A 21,501-nucleotide genomic window follows, 5' to 3' on the forward strand; every position below is an offset into this window, starting at 1 on the left:
TATATGATCTCCTGTAGACATGGCATTAGGTTTGGTCTTCTTAGGTACCAGGATGGGGCACTGCCCCTTCATTATCCAGACTTTCTTCTAATCCCTTGCGTTCACCTACTAGTTCTTAGTCTGTTCTCCTCTCTCTGATGATGCTTTCTGTGAGTGACTCTGTGGCAACATCCGTACTCCCCGGTGTCAGGGGTCACTTCCTTGTGCAACAGGTGAGCAGGAGATTCCACTGGGGATAAACCATCTACTGGCCTCCTCAGGTTTGTCATTGAGCGTTCATGAGGGATGCTGGGTATGAGCGTACAAACAAGCAAACTCTTGGTTCAATGTCTTTGGCCCTGCACTCCTGAACACGTGTCACTCACTGGCTGTTTCCTCAGGTGAATTATGGATGAATGTTCCTCCTCATCTTCCAGACCTGGACCTGGCCGACAGGGATCTAGGACTTTGTCAATTCTGAATGTAAATTACAGCTAATATTCTGCCACTTGGGTCTATCAGCCGGCCATGTTTGAGTGTCTCATTCATTAATTCGCTGCCTCTTTATCGTCTCACTATTGTGGGTGTCTTCAAATGCTCATCAATGATCACAGTTAATGGCACTGGCAGAGGGTGGGGTGTATGTGGCAATCAATGTTATTGGAATGGTGAGCTCAACATTGAAATGATCAGATGTAATGGAAGGATCAGTTGTTTTTATATTATTTTATTTAAAGGTTTTCTAAAGGGCCTCATGAGTCCAAAGGTGCTATACAATAAAATGTCTGTGATGCTATACAATAAAAAAAAGCTCAAAGGAAAAGCACAGGTGCTAAAAAACGAATACAAAAAATAGTAAATTAAATTGTGGACAAAAACGATTTTTTTTTTAATTTTATTGTTGTTTTTTTTAATACTTTATTTTAAGTTTACATCAAACATCAGCCGAGTATGGCATGTGGACATTGACATGGCTGTGAGTACAATTATACAGGTTGTACAAACAATGAGAAAAGATTCACAGTCAGGGTGACCGGGCTGCCAGAGGCAGGCAGATTTCCACAGTGAATTACACCACTCGATGCCCATCAACATTACCACCGAGCAGCGGCGGCCGGTGACTTTCCAACGAGGTGGGGTGCAAATGTTAGGCGTGAGTTTGAGTCAGCGGACATTAGGAGGGTTACGGGGGGATTTAGCATCTGCGAAACATTTGAAAAAAAGAGGCAGATGGCACACTTCAGAGTTAATTTTGTAAATTTGGTAAAACTCGATAAGGACTTCACCTGGAGTCTCCCCTCAGTCCCGCTGGAGATAACCAGACTCGCTCGGTCCGTTCACTGGCACTGTTGAATCTGGGCTTCCCTGATCATTTCTGCAGGGCTGGTTTACGGCCCCGGTCCCGGCTTACCCTCACCCCTCTGAGGTCGTTCACGTAGGAAATGCTGCCCTCGTTTTTAGTAACCTGTAGGAGCAGTGCTGTGCATATTTCTCAAGCATGCAAGCTAGATTTCCAGTCACTCACTCCACAAAATGGTGTCTGGTTGACCACAGTCAGAGACTTGTCCATCTGGGCATGCGCACTGGACTTAAGTCCTGCTGCCCAAGGCTTCTAAAGCCAGGATCAGCCCCGCCCTGCATTACTGCATCGTCTCCGAACCGGCGAACACATGCAGCAGCTAAGGCTCAGTTCTTTGAAGACGGGCGGAGACTTTTAAACGATGCACTTGTGGCAGCTCCCAGTGGTGCAGAGGGTCAACGCCCTTGCGCCCCAGGGGAGAAACGTCCTCCGGGCACTATCACAAACCCAATGGTACAGCAATAAATTATAACAGCCTCTATCCTCCAATATTGTTATTGATGTATCGCTGTGCACCTGCGAATATGTGAGTTGTACCCCACGATGCATCAATAACAACATTTAGGACAGAAGCATGCTTAGCCCATTACCCATCTGCCACATCATCAGCAGCCTCCCCTGCTGGCCTCTCTACCCCGAAAATGGCCAGGTAAGCCTGATAAGGTCCCCAAATATCTCAAGGGCGGCTCCGATGCTGGAGCAGCTCGCAGTAGGTGTCATACCCACGTGGCACTCCCTCTGAGCCGGGAGTGGGCCATGGGCCGAGCGCATTGCCACCCGGCGTCTCGCGAAAAGCGAGCCAATGGCCACCAGCCGCCGAACAGCATCCTGCACATCCCTATTGTATCCTAGCAACGCCAGCAATAGGGCAGGCTCCAGCATCTCGCCAATGACAGCCTCCAACTCCCTGAACACAGCCCATCAGAATTCCTGCACTCCGGGGCAAAACCAAGCAAGGAGCACAAAGTCCGCCTCTTCCTCATTGCAGGGCATGTAGCCCGCACTATCACGCAATCCATATCTATGCAGTACACTCTGTGGATGTACGTGAAGTGCAAGAGTCTGTCTACTATTCAGTGAGACAGTCTTCACAACAAAGCAGCAATACTGACATTGTTTAGCAGTAACTATCCACAGAGACCTCTGTCACTTGAGCCGAACCTTAGAGACCTCTGGCCAACGTGCGTCCTGCGCAAACGCATAGATTCTCAGCACTAGTTGGTAAGAGGTTGCTGTCTGCAGGAGTGATGACACCGCTGGTATTTCCAGGGGTTCCAGGATGTCCTCACCCAACAATCACCGCAGTGTGTGCCGCGCTCTGAAGTAATGAAATTGGGTGAGGATAGTGTGTCTATCGCTGCACTCCTGAACCACATCCCAGCTACACATTGCACCATCACTAAAGAAGTCCCTGATAGTACATACACCCAGCCCCCCCCCCCTCAGTGCATTCACAGCCCCTTGTTCTTAACCCGTAGGGAACCATAAGCACCAAACTAAGGGCATATGTGGTGCCCGGCTTGCCGCTCCAATAGACGCTGCCAAGAGTGTACTGCTGCATTCAGGGAATCAAAGACACCATGACGATGCACCAAACTCCCAAACAGCGTCTGGGGCAACGTGCGTGGGGCCGCAGCGTCACGTTCCAACCACAGATGCAGCAAGTTTCTGTTGTAATTAATGATGGATCCTTGTGGATTATAAAATGTAGGTTTATTCAGCTCAGTTACAGGTACCAGGAGCAGCATCCTTGCTGCTCAGCCCACTCTCACCAAATGACCATTCAACATTTGGGTACTCAACCCTGAAATGCAACATTGGAGTACTCAACCCTGCAATGCACAATAGGGTACTCAACCCTGCAACGCACAATAGGGTACACAACCCTGCAATGCAACACTAGGGTACTCAACCCTGCAACGCACAATAGGGTACACAACCCTGCAATGCAACACTAGGGTACACAACCCTGCAACGCACAATAGGGTACACAACCCTGCAATGCAACACTAGGGTTCTCAACCCTGCAACGCACAATAGCGTACACAACCCTGCAATGCAACACTAGGGTACCCAACCCTGCAACACTAGGGTACACAGCCCTGCAATGCAACATTAGGGTACCCAACCCTGCAACACTAGGGTACACAACCCTGCAATGCAACACTAGGGTACTCAACCCTGCAATGCACAATAGGGTACACAACCCTGCAATGCAACACTAGGGTACCCAACCCTGCAACACTAGGGTACACAACCCTGCAATGCAACACTAGGGTACTCAACCCTGCAATGCACAATAGGGTACACAACCCTGCAATGCGCACTAGGGTACTCAACCCTGCAATGCACAATAGGGTACACAACCCTGCAATGCAACACTAGGGTACTCAACCCTGCAACACTAGGGTACACAGCCCTGCAATGCAACATTAGGGTACACGACCCTTCAATGCAATACTAGGGTCCTCAACCCTGCAACGCAACACTGGGGTACACAACCCTGCAACGCAACACTGGGGTACACAACCCTGCAATGCAACACTAAGGTACACAACCCTGCAACACAGCACTAGGATACTCCACCCTGCAATGCAACATTTGGGTACACAACCCTGCAACGCACACTAGGCTACTCAACCCTTCAATGCAACACTAGGGTACACAGCCCTGCAATGCTACATTAGGGTACACAACTCTGCAACACTAGGGTACACGGCCCTGCAATGCAACATTAGGGTACACAACCCTGCAACAGTAGGGCACATGGCCCTGCAATGCAACATTAGGGTACATGACCCTGCAACGCACCACTAGAGTACTCAACTCTGCAAGTCAGCGTTAATTCAAATTAAAGCATTCAGGCAAATATTGTGCATTCTAACAATTGACACAGGCATCAAATCCACATAGGCATCAAATTCAGCACGGCTTAAATGGCCATACTCTCAGACAGTAAAATCAGCATCGCTGCTCTTACAATAACACACTGAGGTTATAAAAATATACACATGCAGCTGGTCCAGACTTGTACTAAACAAAATACACTAAGGGAGAAAATTAAAACACAGCAGCACATTAAGAACAGCACACAGAGATAAACTAACATGACATTATAAACATATTATAAATGGTACAGAATTATGTCCAGCAGTAACACTTACGGCCGTATTTATACTTTTTTTAGCGCCACATTTGCGCCGCTGTTTGACGCAAAACGGCGCAAACCTACAAAATACAATGGTATTTTGCAAGTTTGCGCCTTTTTTCCTTCAAAAAACGACGCAAATGCGGCGCAAAAAAAGTATAAATATGGGCCTTAATGTCCCCGGTGAGCGACCTCTCACCCGAAACCTCTCTCCACTCTTTAAAACTTGAATGCTTATAGTTTCTCAGCAACACTTAGAACTTTTTCCAATGTATGCATCAGCTTTCTTGTGGAAAATCTGCACACAAGTTTGTACTTTACAATTGGATAGCTTACACTGGACAGTCAGCTGTATATTTGCAAGTACATTGAAAACATGTCAATTTTTTAAGTAAGAAATTCCTCACTGTTAAGTATGCTGCTAATCGAGGTTAATAGACACAATGTCTCAAGGTGTGCCCATCACCGCATACTCCTTTCTCATGGAACGGTGACTAGCCAGTAGCCGGTGCCGCAAACCTTGATGAACTGATGACAGATGCTTCATTATTGTATTAGAAGTACACCTTATAGGCCATAGTAGCACATTGAAAACATCCCAATTGAGGAAGATGGCCACAGATGTGTTGTGTCGTTTTCCAAGGTAAGTTGACCTTGTCTTGCCAGAGCGGTGCACAACAGTATGAGCTCTCACTGTAATGGGGTAAAATCCTCCCCAAACACACCATCGATGTGATGCTTTATAACATGCTGCCTCCATGCTGGTTCAGTGCTGGTTCATACTCACAGCATATGGCAGTAAAACTGCACTTTAGTTCCTCAAGTGGTTGATGTTGGTTAATTTCACATCAGAAATGCTGCATTCTTTGTTTTTCTGAGTTGCCCACTCCCACCAATTGACCATTCACACCAACCAGGCACTCATCAACATTCCGTGAACTCACAGACACACTGGCTGAGCAACAGGGAACTGATAACTAAGGAGAGAATGCATAGCAACAAACACAGACCATGAATTCAGTAATGAGCAAACATACACTGTGCAGCCCTGTAAAAGGCTTCTAGATCAGGTGCATTAAGTCCCCCATATCATATGGTAAGGTCAGGGTCACCCAGAGCACCCGCAGCTGCTTCCCTGCCTGTGCCAGATGGATCATCAGAGCCCGAAGATTATTGAACACTGCTTGAGGCAGTAGCATCAGAATGTTCAGGAACAGGAATAAAAATCAGGAACCACCATTACTGGTTTTATGGTTTTATGTGCTGGTCTGCTTGCATACTGTCTGCCCTTTCATTCCCCTTAGCACTCTCCAGGGGCTGGAGGGCTGCTTCCCCACACCCCTGTTCATCTGGAAGCTTGGGGGCTCCCTCCCTGCTGGCCACAACCCGTGTTGAGAAAGAAGTGTGTGGTGAGTACTTTAGTTTTCCTGGAAAGGGCGCATATGCCTCAGTCATTGGGTGGCCCCTCCCTCCACTGCAGCTGGTGGGCTGCACAAGAGCTGTGCTCTGGACCAGCGTGTCCCTGGCTTCATTTCACCCATCTGGAGTGTGAACTAAGCCGTATTCCCTGGCCAATGCGTTGTGGCACCACTGGCCCGGAGTCCCCGATTCAGCCCGCCAGAAGGGAGTGTGGCCGAGCGGAGAGAGCAATAAGGAGCACGCAGCTGTGCTGCGCATTCACGGGCAGCTGTATGCAAACACTGTTGTTGCTCCAGAAGGAGGAGACTCCGGGAGGTCTTCCCATGTCAGATGCAGTGGGAGGTGTGTACGCATCAGAGCTGGAGTCTGGGAGGCCCTGGAAGGGCTCCGGACACACTCCTGGTTCCAGGTGGCTCATTGAGTCACAGAGGTCAACAGCTGCACCATGCAGACATGGGTGGTTGTCTTTTACAAGCAAGGTCTCTGACGAGTTTACGAGCCAGGAGGCTCGTCCCTACTGTATTCCCTCTAGTGAGGGCGCCTGCAGTGGCCACACCAACTGTTCAGTTTCCGAGCCGCAGGAGTACTTGGCGAGGTCTCCCTGCTGGTGTGGGTAGCGGGTGTGTGCCCCCCAAATCTCCATGTGGCATACCTTTGCAGGCATTCGTGATCCAGCCGGATGGACAGGAAGGCATTCTCAATGGGGGGGGGGGGTCCCAATCCTGCCATTTCTGTGGGGAGTTACCGCCTATCATATAATAGAGGTGCAGGTGCACAGGATCTATGTGTTTGCAGTGGTAATTTATAAAACAGATATTACTGATGGCGATATCTTGTGGAGTTCTGTACCGCTAGTGGTATTTGGTGATTCATGTGTTTATCCATGATGACCTTGCATTTACAATGACAGATGGTGATTCCTTTAACATAATGCTGCATTTTTATATCCTGAGTCTAGGCCCTGAAGTCGCTATGTATGTCGTGCTGATTCTTGTTTGGTCACTCTAATGAGTACGCCTGCAGCACTCACTTAATGGGCATAATATCCATAATTCGTTATTTTGCCAAAGGAACCATTCATTTGCATTATTGGAGTTGCCTAATGTATAACCCCATGATCTTGGTATTAGCATGACAGAGCTCTACTGCAGTAACTGCATTTGATGAATTATCTGTGTAATTTATGTCACTGTGCAGAATTTTGATATTTACAATATAAGAAGCCTATAATTTTTTTATAACCCTGTGTGGAGTTTCCTTTGTGTTGTATTTATTGTGTCACTGGTGTGAGTGTATTGCAAAACCCATTTATACATTGCCTCTGGGGTAAGACTGACTGCTCTGGCCAAGCTACCAAGGGGTGAGCAGGGGTTATCTTTGGTATGTATCTTACTCTCCCTGACTAGAGTGTTGGGTTCTGCCTGGCTGAGGTGCATATCCTCGCCAACCAGAAACCCCATTTCTAACAGTCATTCCACTGCCCGTGTCCTACCAGGGCTGTGGCTACCGTAACAAGGCACAGGGCTCCACAGCCACAAAGGGCTTCCCCACCAGACTCAATATGCTCACCCTGGCCCGAGCAGTCATGAGCAGGAGCTCACAGCGCGCAGTTACAGCATGGGCCCTCCGGCCCGTTATACCCATCAGCTATGCGGCGCTCGCCATGCTCCTCGTTCGGTTGCTCGCCCCTCCATGGCCACGGCCGCCGGCGGAGCCCCCGATCTGGACCAACGGCCACGGGCAGTGTTCAGGAGGGTCACCGGCGACCGAGCTCCGTCTCACGCTGGTGCCGGGGCCCGTTCCTCAGATTGCAGGCCACGTGGCGGTTCGTACGCCGCCACAGGTCTGCACCAGTAGTCACAGCAGCGAAGGCCGCAGCTGCTGAAAGGCTCCCCCGCTTCGGGTGCCTCCGGCCCGTAGCTCCCTCACCACAGAGACTCTCCCACGAGGGCCGGTCCCCATTCACCCCAAGGCACCGAAACTTGTTCTTGCCGCAGTTATCACCGCACCCGAAGTTGCTGAGTGCAGCTAGGCGGGCGCGGCTGAGTTCAGTGTCAGTTAGCCACCAGAATCATGTGGCATTAATCAACGGCCAAATGGGCGCACCTAAATGGTGTCCATCTTCGAGCCTGGCGAGCTCCACCGCCTCCCGACAAAACCCACATTTATAAAGGAAAAAAATAACCTTGGGAATCCAGGTGTTTATTTTTTATGGGAAACTATTACATATTTCTCCATCTCAATCATGTTGCAGCAAACTACACACCTTTGCTGCAATACATGTGAACGTCTTTCATAGTTCTAGATAATTAAAATCTAGGAATCTCCAGCCTCTTTTACTAAGTTGTACCATGATAAAGAACTTTAAATATAATGAATGTTTGTCTACACAACTAAGATTCTACAAAAACAAGATTTCTCTCTACAATGAAGTTTCTACACTATGGAGTTTTGTTTGCACAATGAAGATTTGTCTTCCTAGCAGTCCACCTCTCACACAGCATGGTGAGATTTTCTCTCTGAGCCCCTCGCTATCTTGCAAGACTGAAACTATGACACAGCTAAATTTGTGTCAAGTTTGCAGCCTTCCCTTGAAGAACTTTCTATTTAGTCACTTCTGTGGGTGTCAGCTGGGTTAACTATTATGTTCTGTTGTGCACTTTTGACACCATACTATAGCTATAGCTCATGGGTACTCACAAACTTTTTGCCGGGGGGCAAAATTACAGGCTGGTTTGTGGCCGAGGGCTGCACCGATGGGCCTGTGAGGGGGTGGATGGTGCCAAGGGGCGGGGCCAACGGGCGGGACTACTGGTATAAAAAAACATTACTAGACAATGCTGTATTTCGAAGCCAGATTTAAGTACAAAGCTAGATATTTTGACAATACATTTATATTATCATACAATAGAATTCTTAAGAGGCATTGCATGGTAATCCTCGCTAAGCGGATATTCAGCACAGGTTTAACTGAGACTGAAAAATAGGTACGTCAAAGAAAGGTATACTAAGAACTTATTTTACACTTCATGTCTCTTATTAGTGTCCTCTAATCTGGTTCTGTGTCTGAAACGGCAAGCCTTAAGAGTTGATCTAGATGTAAGTCTGTTAGCTTATTTCTGAGTTTACTCTTAAACAGTCCCATTTTGGAAAACAAACTTTCACAAACGTATGTTGACCCAAACATACAAATTACTTTCTGGGCCACTGTAAAAAGAACAGGAAATGTGTCAGAAGGCACAATGTTCCAGAGTTTTTCTGGTGCCTACCCCAAAAAAGATGCTTCGAGAACTGAATTGACACATATGGGAAAGGCGGAGGAAGAGAAAAATGAAAAAGTGTCACAAAGGGAGCTGAAGGGGCAGGGAGTGGTTTAATATGGATTTAAGAGGCCCGAGATGGCTTCAGGATGACGCTGCCTCAGTATTCCATGTTCGCACATTTAATTGCAGCAGCCGCTTGTTTAAGAGAAGGGATTTGGGCACCGGCACGTTTTTATTTACAAATTAAGCACTGATTATGACACACCCCCCTTTGTCCACCCCCACCCCAAACCCACGACCACCCATTGGGGAGCAGATCGTGGGGGCTTACCTTTAAGTCGGGGAGAGTGAAGAGACATTGACGCAGGCGGCGAAGGTAGCGGGAAGCTTCCAAAAGACTGTTTAAAAGTCAGCTGACTTTTAAAGGGCCTTTGCGTCTCGCTACAACAAGGGTGTGACGTCACCCCGGCTCCGGCTCTAGGGCAGGAAACACAGAAGAGGGCCTCTGGAATGGGAGGCATGCGCAGCAAAGCTGCTATTGAGCATGCTTCAGCGGCCCTCTTTTGTGTTTACCAACAGGATGTAGTCGTAGACTCGTAGAGTCTACGTTTAGGAATAAAGGTCCGTGGGCCGCCACAGAAGGTCTGCTGGGCCGTACTATGAGTACCACGGCTATAGTTCATAAATGTCACACTCTCCTTATCTCTTGACCCTAGTGCATAGTTTATGTGTTTCTAACAATTGGGACTCTGAGTTTGAGTGAAACCCCTGTTCTCCCTGCTCTCCACTCACCAGTGTCACAGAGTTCACTAGGCGTGATAGACTTACAAGCCTCACACAAGTAAAAAAAAATATCTGAAAGGGTGGGGTCAATGAGAATGAGGAGGGTCAAAAGAAACCCCAAAGTACTAGTGACTTAGGAAGCCATGATTTGGACCCAATGCCTAAAGGTAAGTAGCAGTAAGTAAGAGTTATGTTTTTTAATTCATACTTTGGGCTCACTGCAAGATTACTGGATGGTGATTGCAGGTCCTTCAGAAGTCGACTACACTCAGGACTTTAAACTTTCAATCAGTTAATCAAAAGCCAGACTAAAAATGCATGAAATTCATCCACACCATTATGGTCTTTCCTGTCTGAGTTCCCATGACTACTCAAGGCCAGTCCTCAGTGTAAAATCAGTGGGCCCACCTAAACCGTGGAGCCCTCCACAGTCACACACCCAATGGAGGTTATTCTGGTAGGCAGATGGGGTACCATAGAAGAAATGGAAAACTGGATGCCCAATGTGTCTGAGGCTCCTGATTCCAAGTACTAGATGGGGGCATACTCAACATAGTTCAAGAGGGCCCAGTTCACTGGCATGGCAGTCAAGTGTTTTAGTCCAGGATGCCAGGGAAGGCAGTTTGATGGATTATCACCTCTCAGCTAGCTCTGAAGGACGTTAGTCAACATTAGGAGCTTCTATCGGAGATGCACCGGGAACAGAGTGCACAAAACTCGAGTACAGCAGATCCTGATTTAGGTTTACTGTAAAACTGAAATGTTAATCATGGTAGATGAGAAGTGCTGATGATATGAGATGAGATCATGATGAGATTAGGTGGTGGTACCTTTAGAAACAATCATCCGTACAGGCACATGTTTATACACTTTTATGCTCACACATTATGCTCCCCAGATCTCTTGTGCAAGAAAGTACAGAGCTAAATGTTATAATTAGATTGTCCGACTGTCAGTCGGAAGGCGGGACACAAAGATGCTTTGGTACCAGTGTATAGCAAAATGGCAGAACAACCTAACATGGTTAACATAAACATATATCATTTATGTCTCTACCCTGGGTGTAGCTTAGCATTGTTATGGGATGCAGGTTTGAGATTTCTCAACAAGCAACGATATGTTCTCAACTAAATAGGTGAGGCAGGGACCAGTGGATGGTGGTAATGGACAGGGTTAGCGGTATTTGCTCTCCGTGATTTGGAAAAGTAAGGCCAGTCAGTGTATGCCCTCAGTGAAATAGTCTGCACTATGTTGTCCACTGGAGTTGTTCTCTCACTTATTTGTATGTGACGGCACACCACAGGGCGTTGACTTGAAGGGAAATAATAATAGAAAGGGTAGATGGAACCAGGCTGAAGCAAGAAGAGGCTGAGCGACACTAACTACAAGACAACAACCCCACTACCACCCTCTGTACCGCAAAGGGGCCTTTAGGTATACGCAAAAGGAAGGGACCAAATGAGGGCAAGGGTATCGCAAGGATGTCTCTAACAAAAAGTATTTTAGAGCTGTCCAGACTATTCCTAAACAAATAGATGCTGAAATGCTCTGTTAAAAAAAAAAGAATACAAATAGTTTTACACAAACTGCTGGAATCATGACACTGTGACTTGGCCAGTACTGGCTGTAAGAGAAGCTCATAACAGAAAGAATAGCAGTGAGCCACCTTAGTGAATCACACCAGTAACTGTGTTAATCATGTGCCCCTATTTATCAGGACATTCATGATTTACAAGAACAAATCTCTGGAGTGCTGTCAGTAAAGTGATTCCTGGCTTGCCCCTTGCCACCCCTGGCCTCAGAGTTGACAAAATCACACGGGTGGTTCTGAATTGCTTACTTTAAGCCCTTTTTTCTTTATACTAATAATTAATAATATATTATTCACTATTAGTGTAATGAGGAAGGAGCAGGCTTTGCTGGTACAGGACCTTTGGTGGCAGCTGAGGTAATTACAAATGTTTTTAAATGTATGTTGTATACATGCTTGTGTGTGAGTGTGTGTTTATGAGCGAGAGAGAGAGTGTGTGTGTCTGTGTGTGTCTGTATCTGTAAACGTGTGTGTGAGTGAAAGTGAGTGAGAGTCAGTGACAAGTAGTGAGTTGAATTGTGTGAGACTGAGGCCTAAGTTGCAAATCAACACTCTAGCAAAGATGCTGTGCTACCTTGTGTCAAAGGGAAAGAGAAAAAAAGCAACATATGCACAAAGATATGGTGCATTGTTTCTCTCCCGGTGGGCTAGTGCACTTTTGACAGCCACACACCAAAGCACACACCCTTGCGCTATAGTGCAAGGGTGCGTCTGTTCTCTGCAGCACAGGTTTTCTATTGGAAGGGGCACCTTTCAGTACAAAAACTATGCTTTAAGGCTTTCCCCACTTGGCATGTGTGCTGTACAATGCAGCACACATGCAAAGTTGCAAACCTAGGAGAAATTAAAACATTTCTCCCCATCAGGCCAGCCTTGAGGAGTATAAGATTTTGTCACAAATTCCTCTCTACCGATGTTTGTAGATAGGGATTTCCATCCAACCCATGGGTGGTTGCATGAGAGCACCGATGTACCACCCTTGGAACACCCATTTGATGCAAATAATGCATAGCAGTGTATAGAGCAAATGTATGTTACTTTGGGAGACTATCAAATGCAAATCAGGATTTGTGTTGGATAGTATCCCACCCTAACACAAAAGTGACACAAGCATGGTGCAAAGTGGTAGTAAACCTCTGCCTTGTTTTCAGTAATTATGAGTGAGATCACGAGTGAAGGCAAGTGGGTAAGAATGAATCAGAAGGAGTGTAAGGGGGTGTCATTGAGTGTGGTGTTAGGGTCATGTGAAATAACTGCGGGAGGGGGGGAAATCAAGATGAAAAGTCACTCCAGTGACACCCTGCTAGCTAACCTGCAAGGAGTGCCGAATACAGCTGCAAGGCTAATTTATAATCTTTCTGCGTGGTTTTCCTCTGCCTCTATCTCAAAAACCTTGCATTGGCTTCCCATCAGGAAAAGACAATATTTAAGCTATGTTGACTGACTCATAAGGCATTAAACAAGGTCCTTCCTGCCTAGCTTCATCCTAGACTTTACCTTCATCAGTCCACCAGACTGCTAAGGTCCACAAATACAGCCCTTCTTCAGGTTGCACTTGTTCGCACCTCCAGATCTGGTGGAAGATCCTTCTCGCATTTGGCTCCTTTTCATTGGAACAGACATCTTGTTGTATCCTTATCAGCTCTAATTTCACAAAATTCAAGAAGTTGTTAAAAATGTGGCTGTTCTAAAGTGCACTAGTTTCTGAACAGCTAAGCGCCTAAATACTCCTTCAGGAGTGAGTTGCGCGCTATGCCAAGTATAAATAACATAACACAACATTTCATTAAGGTCAAAGTATATGTGAAGTCACTTCCGCTACCCGTGGCATTTTATTTAATCAACACCCAAGGATGGCAGTCTAGTTTACTCGAAAATTGTGCAAAGCTTGTATTCCACGTGTGTGCTTTCAGGTGGTTTCCAAATATTGACCAACCCTCACTTTGTAGAGTTTTCTGCTCCTCCTACGTCTGTGCCCTCGTGTATTTTTTATCTCATGAAAGTTGGCTAGAAGCAGTTACTTCTGATCAATGTGTATCGGAATGCTTTGACTGCTTAGCTTTTTTCTCACAATTACTCTGAACCTGTGCCATGCAGGTAAGTCACGTGGCTTTTACATGGCATGGTATATTTTCATTCTCTTTTCCTTGCAGTAGTTAGACTGAAATTACACTTTTATGCAAAATAATTGAAAAAGAAAGGATGTATGTGTGCAAGCCTGACTTTTTGAGAACTTTGCGACTTTTGCATATTTTTCCTAGTTTTTGTGAGAAATCACTCAGTTGGCAAGAGTTTTTTCTTCACTTTTTCCATGTGCTAATTTACTCTCCCTTTCTATTCAAATGAGGAGCTGCCTGTTGAGACAGACTGCTGTTTCCCATTAAGTCCGTATTTTTGTGCAGGATATAATAACAATTGCAACTGAGGATTTTGGTAATTGGTAATTCCATGTTTTTGTCTCTCTGCTCCTTCACTAGATTACACCTGATATGTATGCGAAGTTGGGCTTTCCAGGGGCCAAGGAGCTCGCTGACATGTTCCGCTACAAGTGGATGAAGCCGTACCGGGACATCGAACTAACACGCCAGCTCAACCCGAATGTCAGGAGCTTTGACCAGTTCCTCTCTGAGAATAAAAAGGCTGTGAAAGATATTTTGAAAGTAACTTCTTTGTAGAAATGAGCCTCATCAACACAGGACCAGCCATGTTATCTTTCCCAATTGTCCTCAAAATGACATTCCTTACCTCAAGTGCGGTTTGTTACTGCACACACGAAAGACCCTGAGGCAGTCCTGTCCATATTCAACTATTTTTAGTTTTGGAGCTATGCCTATACTTACCAGAATCTCTTTACCTGGCTGCTAGTCTACCTAGAACTCAATGATGTTTATCCGTATCCACTTTCCACTGCCTTGAAAAAGGCCTGGGTCTGCACACTACGAGGGGCGAAACACGTGTATGGAATAACAACTTGAGTTAGGAAGCTGTATTCTTTTCAGTACTTTACCTGTGCTTTATCTGACAATTGTGCTCACATATTAAATTACTTTCAAAGAATTATAGGTGATAGCGTCTGTATTTCCAAAGTTTTATGAATTGTATTGGCTTTTGGTGGGCTTGAAGGGCCGTATCCATAATATAGAAATGCATAAATATGTACCGATCTGAATACAAAAGATACCTAACCGCTTGACTAAAACAGTGTGTATTGTGCAAAAGAGAATAGAGAAACATAGAGAGAAAAGAGAATAGCGCCCACAACAGAATAGTTCAACTGATGTGAACTGGTGGTGACGAACACTGCGTGAGTCTCTCTCTCTTTTACACGCATGCACGCACGCACACACACACACACACACACACAAGAATGTAGATAAGAATTCATAGCACACACATCAATAAGATGAATAAATGAATATGAGATTGTTATAGTAAATACAGAGACTGCACTCTTACATGTAGTTTAATGTCTTGCAGCACTAGGGAGTGTTGTGACTCTTCTGTAATGCATTTAGTTATCATTTTATTTTGTTGTTGTGTTCCATGGTAGTTCTACTCCTCTACTTTCCTAGGTAAAGGGAGGTTTTGGAATCACAGGGTGTTGGAGCATGAGGGAGAAAATTATAAAAATAGACCTCATAGTGTCTAGTTTTTGATACAGCTTGTCTAGGGAGTTGGGATAAAGATTTTTGAGATGTATAAAATGGGCCTAATTCAGATGAAGGTTTTATCGTGGAACGTGAATGGTCTCAGGGGGCGTAGACAGAAGATTTTCGAATTTTTTAGGTTGCTGGAAGAAGAGGTGGTGATCCTCCAGGAGACTCACTTGACACAAGAGGAATGGGGTAGCATTTTAAAGCAATTACCATGGGTGGCTTATTGTGTAAGCATCAACTAGCCCTATACAGTTAAAGGGATTGCGATTCTCTTTAAAAAAAACCTTAAGGGTAGAGTTGGGTAAGTTTAGTGTAGACCCGAAAGGGCGGTGGTTGGTGGTAGAAGCTAATGTATATGGGTCCTGGTTATCATTCACAGGGTATTATGGCCCCAATATAGATGATCCAGACCCCTTTCAGGCGCTCTACAACCAGCTTTTAGACTTTAAGTACCCGATTGTGTTGGGGTGGGACTTTAATGTCTTCTTAGATCCAATTCTGGATAAATTAACTACGAGAAATACAGTGAATACCTCCAAGACAAGAATCTGGGTTAACCAGGGTATGGAGGACCTGGATTTAGTGGACATCTGGAGGTGGAAAGGCAGTAATGGACCAAGATTTACTTTTCACAATACAAAATATGGGCACTATTCAAGGATTGATTTCTTTTTAGTGGGTCGGATTCTTTGTGGAAAAGTAATTGATGTAAAACATGCTCTGGAACATTTGTCTGATCGTTCGGCGGTGAGGCTCTATTTCTTGTTTGATAAACCATTGGTTAATTCAAGGTGGACGGTAAATCGTGCTTTGCTTCAGGAGGAGTGGGCTATGGAAAAACTAAAGCAGGATACTAAGATTTTTTTTTTAGTTAAATCATGGGTCTACCACTATTCATAAGGTTTGGGGTGCCTATAAGCATATATAAGGTGTCAGTTGACTAGTATGGACATTTATAGGCACAAAGAAGAGAAAACCCAGACACAATGTCTGGAGATGGAGATACAGAATTTAAAATATAAGGCGCCTGGCCCAGTTGATCAGCCAACATTAGTTTTGGAGGATCAGATAAGGAGAGCTAAAGCTAATTTAGACATTTTTTTGGAGATAAAGATTAGAAGGAAATGAGAAAGTAGTAGGTTCGCTCATTATGAATATAGGGAAGGGTGTGGTAAGCTTTTGGCCTGGAAAACAAAAGTAGAGCAAACTAGAAATAAAATTATATCAATTATGGATAAAGGCACAAGTCATATGTATCTTAGGGATGATGAAATAGAACATACCTTTTTCTCCTTTTTCCAGGATTTATTCACAGAGGACTGTAAGGCTACAAGGGAACAAATTCAATATTTTTTGGACAAATGTCCAATTCCCTGTTTAGATGAAGATTCAAGGCATAACTTGGGTGCCCTGCTAGATAAAAGGGAATTGATAGAGGGCATTAAGAGTTTAAAACAGGGTAAGGCTTCAGGACCTGATAGTTTCCTAATTAATTTTATGTTTTACTCAAGGATGAACTAGCCCCAATCTTGCTGGAATTACTCAATAACTTCTTTGTTGAGGGTGGAGATTTGCCAAAATCTTGGGATGAGGCTACTATAATTTTGAAACCAGATAATTGTGACTCTTACAGACCAATCTCATTATTAAATTCAGATTATAAGATTTTTACACCTATTCTATCTAAAAGATTGGAGACGGTGGTTGCTTCATTGGTTCATCAGGATCAGAAAGGTTTTACTAAAGGTGGACAACTCTCTGAGTTAACGCATGATTTATTGGGGCTATTTTTTTGGCTACCCAGGAGAATTTACCTTTGGCCGTGCTCACTTTTGACACCTCCAAGGCATTTGATTGGGTTAATTGGTCTTTTTTGTATATGGTCATTGATCGTTATAAGCTTTGAGATATCTTCACCAGGGCAATAAGGTCTCTGTATAAGAACCCTGTGGCTAAAGTGCTGGTTAATGGCAATCTTTCCTAGCAAGTCTGAATTGGACGTGGCACCCATCAGGGTTGCCCCCTTTCCCCTTTATTGTTTGACTTCTATATTGAGCCTCTCGCAAGTACAATTAGACAGAATGTAAACATTTTGCCTTTCCAATATAAAGGATGGGAGAAGAAAGTTGCTCTTTATGCAGATGATCTAATGGTATATACAAGGGACTTCGGTGTTTCACTACCAAACATTTTATTATCCTTAAGGACGTTTGGAAGGGAATCCGGGTATTTAGTTAACCAACAAAAAACAGAGATAATGTGTTGGAACACCACTCATAATACTCCATGGATAAAGAAGGAAATAAGGTATTTGGGGGTGCAGGTTAAGGCTAATTTGGATGATGTTCCCCGGGTTAACTTTAACAAGGCAATGGCTGCAACCAAGAAACTCTTAAGGGTGTGGACTGGTCTCCCTCTCTCTCTCTTATTGGGAGGTTGAACATTTTGAAGATGATCATTCTACCTAAATTTACGTTTTTGTTTAATGTGATCCCTTTAGAATTTAAACAGGCCTGGTTTCAAAAGTTACAAGGAGAATTAACCTCATTTGTGTGGGCAATATTATTTAGCTTTCCAGGTAAAAAATGTGAGAAGTCTACTGAATGAGAGTTCCAGTTTTACCCCAGTGTTCAGGGCTATGATCAGTTATCTTCAGGAAGCATGGGAGCATTTTCTATTTAAATTCCGCCACCCGAAGTTCTTTAAGAAGATAAGGCTGAAGTGTTTGGGGCGGCTTGTAAGGTATGGTTTCAAACCCCTCCTTGTTGTCCAGAACAGTGGTTCCCAACCTTTTGACTTCTGTGGACCCCCACTTTATCATTACTGGAACTTGGGGACCCCCACTGAATCATTATTGAAATCCGGGACCCCTCCACTGAGTTATTACTGAAAGCTGGGGACCTAATCTGTTAATAATATTAAATTTCCTAAGCCGTCACGGACCCCCAGGGGTCCATGGACCACAGGTTGGGAACCACTGGTCCAGAACATAAGAACTCACCAAGATGCTATGAAGTTTTTTTTTTATTTAACTACTCCTGTTTTGTGTTATTATGTGGCACTTTATATCTTATTAGCTATTTATTTGAGGAAAAGTATCATATATTAGTTGTGTATAGAATTTGGTATGCAAATATAGATGTGATGAGTTATTCTTAGGAATACTTTAACTATTTATTCTATGAATATATTTATTTATTCTTTGAATGCTTATATGTTTTGCAAGTGAATGGTTTTTATGATTGTTTTTATAATTTACTTGTATGGCTTTTCTATATATGTCGTTTAAAGTTTATGAATTGAATTGAGTTGAGCTGAGCCAGCCTAAACCCTGATTGTATTGCTATCTCTTTCGGGAGGCGACAGCCTCTTGCCATTCATCGTCTTCAATTTCCCCGAGATTGTCCATCCAGTTCTCTCTCAAATGGGCCAGCCTGTTTTGCATATTATTTAGGCCCATATTTATACTTTTTTAGCGCCACATTTGCGCCACTTTTTGCCCCAAAAACGGCACAAACTTACAAAATACAATTGTATTTTGCATGTCTGCGCCGCTTTTGAGTAAAAAAATGACGCAAATGTGGCGCTAAAAAAAGTATAAATAGTTTCTTTAGTATTTATATGTCAGAGAGATGGATTTCCTGGGCATTTATTCATCCAGCAATCTATCTCCTAAGGGGGCCGATTCCGGTAGTGTTGTTGATTTCGGTAACACAGTGTAGAGTGCATGTCTTACTTGCAGTTATCTATAGACTTCTTTTGGGGCCAGTTGATACTCGTGTTGCAACTCTGTGAAGGTGACAATGTCCCCCTGTTGCCATAGGTCCCTTACCTTGGAGATACCCAACAAATCCCAACTTGCGAACGGCGGGACGCACCTCAATGTGCCCAGTACCGTTGTGTCCCACAGAGGGGTCACCTGAGTGATGGTCCCTTTCCAGCCTAGTGCGTGTGCGGCTGTGTGCCAGAGGTCCACAGCTGTGCTTGTGGGACCCGTCAGTCGTTTACACAGCATGGGACTGTAAAGTGTACCTAGATGCTCTCCAACCCCATTTGCCATTTGTCAAGTCAGTATGCAGGTTCGTTTGGAGGGCCATACACCCAGCCATTAATGTTGGATAGTTGTGCTGTCCAATAATATTTTGAAACGTCAGGTAGGGCGATGTCACTGTTGTACCTACTCCTCGTTAACCTATTTTGTACAATACATGCTGGGCCTCCATCCCACAGCAATGTGCCTACTTCTCTCTCAATGTCTCAAAAATAAGGCGTTGATTCTGGGAATGGTGTGTTGTGAAGTATGTATAGAAACCATTGTAGCAACATAATTTTCAATATGGTCGCTTAGCCCAATAGCATCAAAGGGAGATATCGCCAGTGCTGGACATCCCTCTTCAAGTGTTCTGATGGTGGCTTCAAGTTTTGTTAGAAAACCAGCATGTGGTCCGTCGTCACAAACAGCCCCAAGTATTGGATACCCGATGTGGCCACGGAGGCAATGCAGTCGGGTGGTAGTCACAGGGGATCCTCCAGTCATACAGGATGAATGCCCTGAGTTGTGCTTAATCCCTTAAAATTGGTTTTGATTTATGGCCACTGGGGGTCCTCGCTGTTTCCTGTGAAAGGCACTTCACACCAGAGTTATCAATGATGTTGCTGCGGAGAGCTGTGAACTGGAATGCAGCCTTCCAGGCCCCGTTTGCCCACAGAGCCAGAGTGCTTTCATTGCATGCACTGAGGCTAGCTTCCTTGAACATTACACCAAGGTAGGGGGTTAGATAATTCTAACTAAGCCCTAAGCCTGGCAGAATGTTCTCACTATTATAAGACTTTTAGTGCAAAGTAGAAGTAACTTTAGGTACAAAACAATATGGTTGAATTATTTGTGTTTTTCACCATTCTGATAATGCTGGTTAAAGTGATGTGTCTGATCTGTCTAATAATTGCAGTTCATGTTTTTACTACAAGGAATAGATGTTTACAATAAACATTTGAAAAAGTATTATTGTTCTTTTCTTCATGAATTTTTGGGCATGCAAAAGTAACATATGAAAGACTTAGATCTGTTTCCACAAATTCCTTGGAAATCAGAGTGGTCATGTTTGAGGTTGCCGACAGCATCTATAACTCTGGACGGTTAGGTGTGGGTCTGTGAGCTAGCCGAACAAACATTTACTGATTATAAAACAGGACTAAGTCCCTGTAATATGACGTTTTGTTGATCCAAAAACACAGTTCTACTAAATTTGTGGAAACCGTGCAACAATACCAGTTGCTACTCCTAGCTAGCCATTTGTAACTCGCACTACTGACATTGCGACCCCTGGTCTTAGAGGTAGCAGAAGGCCAGAACACACATAACAGCTTAACCATTCACTAAAAATAAACTTAATAAGAACTGTCTAAGGAAAAGCAGAAACAATATTTTCCACCCTTAAAGTGATTAAAACATTCACAATCCTTAGTGTTATACATTAATGAGAGCTAAATGATCCATTATTATGTCACAAATGTGTTAAAGATCCATAATACATTAAAATACATGCAAATAAAATACATTTTTATTAGCTTTAGTAAATTTCATTTGTCTTGTATTCTAGATGACATTATCAAGGTCACTTTCTGTAATGTCCGCAAGGGCACAGGTCATAAGACATTACTTCCTGTACTAGGTTGTGTAATGTCGATTTCTGTGAGGACATTTGGGCCCGTATTTATAATTTGTTTTGTGCCGCATTTGCGTCATCTTTTGACGCAAAAGTGGCACAAACTTACAAAATATAATTGTATTTTCTAAGTTTGTGCCACTTTTGCGTCAAAAAATGACGCAAATGCGGCGCAAAAAAAAGTATAAATATGGGCCTTGATGTCACTTCTTCTACCTGTGGCATTTTGGCAAATCAACATCAATGGAATCTATGACCATGATTGATGTTTTATCTTAAGACTTTGAAGGATGTGGTCTTTTGTATCTAAAAGAGCATAATCCTTTCCTCTGCTCTCGTTATGACAAAGAATAAAAAAGTTCCAGTTCTATGAAAGTAATGGAGCAAAGAATTATCCCAACCAGTGTTTGAATTATCAGAAATTAGCAACAGAAGAGGCCAAGGTGGAAGTCAGAGGTGACTTTGGAGATATTATTTGGAAAATGTTGTATATAATTCTGATTCTACGAAGTCTCTCTGCAAAAATAGTGTTCAACATGTATTGGTTTTCAAAGCTGCTGAGAGTGTCAGTTTTGAAAATTGAGTATAATCTCGGCCTCCGTGCCCTCAATAGAATTTAAACTTTCCTTTATGAAA

The 21,501-nt window shown here is 44.1% G+C and overlaps 1 protein-coding gene across 1 annotated transcript in view; it reads left to right on the forward strand.

Moving 5' to 3' along the window:
• LOC138282915 (nmrA-like family domain-containing protein 1) overlaps positions 1–14,586 on the forward strand; it is a 172,916-nt gene extending 158,330 nt beyond the window's left edge. The window contains exon 5 of the mRNA XM_069220941.1: positions 14,021–14,586. Within this exon, the coding sequence (XP_069077042.1) occupies positions 14,021–14,218 (198 nt within the window). The 3' untranslated portion in view covers positions 14,219–14,586. The remainder of the gene's footprint in view (positions 1–14,020) is intronic.
• The last annotated feature ends 6,915 nt before the right edge of the window (positions 14,587–21,501 follow it).

This window comes from Pleurodeles waltl, chromosome 2_2, assembly GCF_031143425.1.
Source record: "Pleurodeles waltl isolate 20211129_DDA chromosome 2_2, aPleWal1.hap1.20221129, whole genome shotgun sequence".
Classification (NCBI taxonomy): Eukaryota; Metazoa; Chordata; class Amphibia; order Caudata; family Salamandridae; genus Pleurodeles; species Pleurodeles waltl.